The sequence below is a fragment of the Populus euphratica genome, unplaced genomic scaffold (genome assembly GCF_000495115.2).
Source record: "Populus euphratica unplaced genomic scaffold, PopEup_1.0 scaffold3258.1, whole genome shotgun sequence".
In the NCBI taxonomy this organism is placed as follows: domain Eukaryota; kingdom Viridiplantae; phylum Streptophyta; class Magnoliopsida; order Malpighiales; family Salicaceae; genus Populus; species Populus euphratica.
Window position 1 is genome coordinate 7,682 of NW_011503083.1, and position 5,748 is coordinate 13,429.

At 38.1% G+C, this 5,748-nt stretch overlaps 1 protein-coding gene across 1 annotated transcript; it reads right to left on the reverse strand.

The window, feature by feature from the left end:
* Nucleotides 1-154: 154 nt before the first annotated feature.
* On the reverse strand, nt 155-5,743 carry LOC105119635 (4-diphosphocytidyl-2-C-methyl-D-erythritol kinase, chloroplastic/chromoplastic-like; the record flags this gene model as incomplete). The annotated part of the gene is made up of 11 exons (XM_011017801.1): nt 155-383; nt 621-706; nt 2,064-2,163; nt 3,475-3,574; nt 3,669-3,761; nt 4,281-4,481; nt 4,693-4,749; nt 4,836-4,940; nt 5,132-5,200; nt 5,314-5,409; nt 5,591-5,743. Coding segments are annotated over 11 exons (1,164 nt in total), but the record flags the coding sequence as incomplete, so codon positions are not given.
* Between the last annotated feature and the right edge of the window lie 5 nt (nt 5,744-5,748).

Genomic DNA, 5,748 nt, shown 5'->3' on the forward strand with positions numbered 1-5,748 from the left:
TATTGCCCTCCCCCCCCCCCCCCCCCCCCCTACATTTAACTTGTTATCATAACTGGAGAGGTGATGACAAATGGTTTCCACTCACTTGCGCATGACGCACATTGAAGAATATTCATTTATCCTGATGGCACCCTCCCTCCCATCCCAGCTTCAACTCTATTCCCAGCTTTCCATTAGCTTCACACAGGTAATTGCATTTGCTAGTGTTCGTTGCACCTCAGTGACTGGTATAATTATACAGATGTGATCATTGTTTCTATACAACTAGAGAATAATAATTCACTCGATAGAGCGGGTAAACTCAGCTGGAGAATCACAACTTGTTGAACTTGAACCAGGTTGTTGATACCATTGATTCGCTTCACGATTAATGAAATTGGCCTCTGCAATCAGAGTTGAATTCACAAATTATGAGAAAGATAAGAGGAGATTTCTTCTTTCATCTATTAGGCCCCCCAAAGTTTGTCCAAAAAGTCAGCACAAATAACGGTATGCGTCTCTAAGCAAATGCGTGCCAACGTCAAAAGTAGTGGGGAGTTGCTCTTTCAAGTCATCGGGAACTCTAGTTAGGCAGTCACAATTAAATAGTAAGCTACAGGGTAGAACTACTCGAGCTTTACCTGACACGAAAACATGGTGGTACTCGTCCTCATCATATATGAATTGTGGAGGATCTGGTGAGCCAATCCCAACTATTGTGCTTCCACTGCATGAAGTATATGGGAAAATGCAAATAAGATTATGACAAAATGGATTAACTTTTATGTAAATTTTAGCAGCTATCATCAATGTTCTAAAATTAAAAACATGGCTTCAACTCTTCTTTAGCACGTCAGGATTAAAATATATAACTATGCAAACAAAATTTAAAAGCTACAGCTGATTATTTACATACTTCATGCAAACTGTTTGCTTTATTCCAACTCTCCTTGCACCGTATATCATGTTATCAACTACAACTACTCACTTATTAAGAGATGCATGCGGTAAATAAGCTCATTTTGTAAAACTTTGAACGCAAACACACAGAGAGAACCCAGCAAACACAACAAAATAAGACTTTGACATAATATACATAGAGCTTAAAATTCAAAATACAAGAAATAAAAAAATATCAAGGATTTGCACCACCTTACTGGTGCAGGAGAAATGAACTTTACAGTTTCAACTTACAAGACACTTCTGCAACCAAAAAGACCTCACTCCATCCGAACTTCAACATTGGTTAGAAAGGGTCCATGCATTTGATGATAAGCATGTTCAGAAATGAGCCTCAAAGGCTTTAGTGTTGCTAAGTGGGGTGCATAAATGAGAATTTAAGGGAATTATATCATGGAATTTGTGTAGTTACCGGAAAGATTAAGGTTTGGAGGTCAGGAGTCAAGGGAGGATGGTATTTTTCAAAGTTACAGATGAATTCTTAACGGATAGTGGAAGGAACTAGAGAAGTTAAAACAAGGAGAAAAGGCACAAAGAAGATATAAACTAGGTTACAAAAGGTCACCCATGCTCCAAACTCAAATGCGCCATTTTCTTCTCTCTTTTTAACAACAATATACTTTTAAAATAGCAATTTCAACCACCCCCTCTCTCTCTCACTCAAGGAGAAAAGGCATTCTAGCATGCTCCAGTTGGGCTGCATTGGATATGAGAGATGCCTAGTGGATAAATAGTTTTGACTTGATTATATATCTGCTCTATAGTAAGCGTGCCCTTAAGGACCATAAAGATAACAGACCTTGCTGAAAATTATTCAATTTGTAGAAAGGATTTGAATGCTTACTAAAAAGACTTGTATATGTAATATAAACCTAAAACTATTGTTATGAACATGGGGTGTTTACACACACAATTATGAGCTAAGAAACTTGTAATGACAAGATAAGTTAAAGACTTTGTCACTTATCAATACCACAGAATACAGTATCTCATGCACTCAACTGCAGAAGGCCAAATCTCATTAGGATTCATTGGAAATATTATACTATCAAATATAACCATGTTGCTGCTTATGCTAAATGTGGATTCAATATGAAGATTCCAATAGCAATCCAGCATCATACCTCCCAGACATAAAAACAGCATCATATTGTCCACGGCCAGCTGCAGCTATACGCTGTTTCAATCTTTTGAGAGAGGGGAGAACTTCAAAAGCAGGGGGCTCTACAAAAGAACTCATCCACAAATATATATAAAAAAATGAATATTCTCTCACCGTAAAGCAAGCAGAAAACAAAATGTATGATTGGACCAGGAATGCACCCTAGCTATCCAAGAACAGCCATGAGCCTAGAGGGAGTTGTGACTTCGAATGACAAGGGGGTCTCTAGCCTGCAACACCACTCTATATGTTCCAAAAAAGTGTGGTGGGTGAAAGGATGGGTTTTGTTATTGCTGTGAGAACCTGAGACAAGCATGCGTTAGGGGTAGATTTAGGGCCACCCAACCTAACCCAATTGTGCATGCATGAAAGCATCAACCATCATTTCTGTCTTTTGTTCTGCAATTTACCTTATTCTTATCCCATTCATAAATAGCATGTTTCAATCTGTGTCACACTTTTACCTTGAGGAGCATTGTCAGTGTGGTAGGAAAAGTGCCATGAGTGCTTACTATCAGCAATCAATATTTAATCTCAAGAGCTGCTGGTCAAGACTTTGTGCATAGAACAGGCAAAGAGTGGTGGTGATGGTGGCGACACAGAGAGAGGCAGTGGTCCAGATTAGGCCCCAGTGCTTCTTCTCCATATTGAACTGGAGAGACTGTTATTGCTTTGACTTTGAAAGCATTTGATTGAGAAAATTGGAGGTTTTTTACAGTATGGAGTGGGATTTCAAGCCTTAACGAACATATGCTGCAGTTTTAATTTGAGAATTGGCTTAAGGAGATGTTAGTCTGTCTTTCTAGTGTGTGTGTGTTGGGCGGGGAGACAGGTATGGAGTTCTATCTCATAGGCACAGAAGTGATGGAAGTGAAATCTTTTCCCTGACTTGTGAGGCAGGGCAGGAATAGGGGAAGATTTTCTTGCAGCAGTGCCTCATCAGGGAGGAGACATCCATCCCCAACCCACCCAGCTGCCATTCATAATTCACCAATCCCAACTGATTTTACAATACTTTCACCAATTGATTATGATACTATGCCAATTAGAACCAGCTTGTGTCATATCCAATAAATTGGGATCTACCAAAAAGATCTTTTTGATGCATGATGCATGGGACAGCAACGTGCAGCTGTGATAGTGTGTTTCATATATTCTATAACAAAACTTGTGTTTTCCAGTTACTTCATAAATAATTTATTGGGCTAAGAACAAAAACCAAATTGGTTATCCAGAAATCAAAAACAACCATAGCTTTTCACGCAGGATTAACTAATCGGAAAGCAGGAAACCGTAGAAAGAACAGAAGACAAAAAAGGTATTTTGAAAAGGAGGAAAAGAAAGCAAGCTCATGTATCTCTGTAGACTCATACCTAAATCATTGATACAAACATCTTGAGATATTCCATTCCTTGAGATCCTCTCTAGCAATGTTAAAGGATCGGCTTGACTGGTTTTATCCAATTGAAAGCACTGACAAATCAAAAGACTTCTCTTGTCAAGTAAATGAGCTCATGTTAAAGAAGTGCAGACAGTGTTCTAATCCATAATATCAAAACTGAAATACCTTGTAAACTTCTGCAGTTGAACATGCCTGTGGGGGCTTTATGAGAACCATTGGCTTATCCAAAGGTACTAGTGAAGGAATATCTTGAACAATCTGGACAACAAGAGCAAAACTTCAGCAAGATCAGAAACTACAGAGAAGAATTGCATTTCTAGATGTGCAAGCACATTAGGAGTATGCATATATAACTGCAGATGGGTGTGCACATCCTTCTAACTGTAACTAAGAGAAATTATTTTAAGTGATTCATATTGTTTTGTCAGGAAAAGGCTAGCAAGTTCCCCCAATGGCAAACTGACTTTGAAATAATTTCCTCCAGGAAAGATCTTTATTACTAATCCAAACATTTGTGTAATCCTGTATGCATGATACTCACCTCAACTAAGCTTTAACTTCTCAATAGGTGAGGTTGGCCACATGAATTTTTTCTCCATCATTCTGCCTTGTGTAGAAGAAAATCTTCCATGAGATGCTCAGAAGCCTAAAACTAGTTTTGTTGGTAGTTGTTGCCTAACTAGGGGCATAACTTCAATGGAATTGAGAGCATGATAGAAACATGAAGTGGAATAAAGAATACTTTGACTTACTTGACAAAGCAAAATTCATACATACCTCACCACGACCAGTACAGTAGGCTGCTCCATGAGAAAAAAAGAAGGGGATATCTGAACCAATCTCACTTGACCATTCTTGGAGTTCCTTCTCAGTAGCAAGACAACCACTGAATTGATTTGCAGCCCACAGGGCAGTAGCAGCATTGCTGCTCCCACCACCAAGCCCTGCCCCAGTGGGCACACTTTTGTCTAAATGAATCTTCCAAAAAAATTCGCCACAAAATTGATTTGCGGCCCACAGGGCAGTTGCAGCATTGCTGCTCCCACCACCAAGCCCTGCCCCAGTGGGCACACTTTTGTCTAAATGAATCTTCCAAAAAAATTCAAAATAAGAAAATTTAATATTACTATACAATTACTAAGTTTTATCAAGAAACAGATCTTCAACACTAACCAATAGCACTTCTTACCCAAAAGAAGTTGTCAGTGCCGGTCTTTTTCCTGTAAAGATTAAGGGCTTTAATGATCTGTATGAAGAAAATCATGAGAAAATAAGTTCACAAGCATATCAGAAATCAATAAAACAACAAAAACACTATTATTTATGCCTTACCAAATTATCTTCAGTAAGGGGCACACCAGACACATTGGTTGATAATCGATCAATACCTTTTGATGGCGACAGAGAGAATTTGATCACATCTCCTAGACTAATCACCTGAAGGAGCAAAAGGGGCCAAATTATGAATTTTTGAAGATTCAACTGATATATCAAACTAAAACTAAAGTTAGCAATAAAAAAAGCCAAATCAATATGAATCCTTTTTACGATGAACTTGTATAAACTGGTGTCCATAGCTCTAAAAAGAAGGCTAAAGGCAAACACTGCTTAAATTTGGACAAGCTTACATGAAATAGAGAAGCCAAATCATGATACCCATCTTCTCTCTTACTGGTTATTCTCAAGAAAACATTAACCTACACCAAATAGCAATACCACAATGCACATAAATAAATTAAGAAAACAAAACAAACCCAATTATCATAAAAGTCAAGCACAAGCAAAGCATGAGAATACTCAAAAAACAAACCTTGCAAGGTGAGAAAAGGGTGAGCCTTGAGAGAGGAGCCTGTTTATCCACCTCATCAGCCAAGTTGTTTATCCTTCCATCAGGATCATACACTAGCTAAATTACCCCCACCAACCAAGAAAATCAAAATAAAAAACCCAAAAAGTTCAAAACTTGTACTCAAAGCATAAACAACAAACCATGGTAAAATGAAAACAAAAACAAATAAAACAACCTCAAAAAACCCAAGTGAACCCAAAATTCAAAAAACAAAGAAATTTAAGCCAAAAGTATACACCTCTACTTTCTTTCCTGTGGCTTTAACAACTGGGGTCTTTGGAAATTGAAGTTGTTGACGAAAAGAAAAGGGCCCACGGGGATTAAACGAAGAGATATTGCTTTTACTTGATAGATTGCAAGATGGTTGGAAATGAAAAGTATTGCAAAGAAGATGAG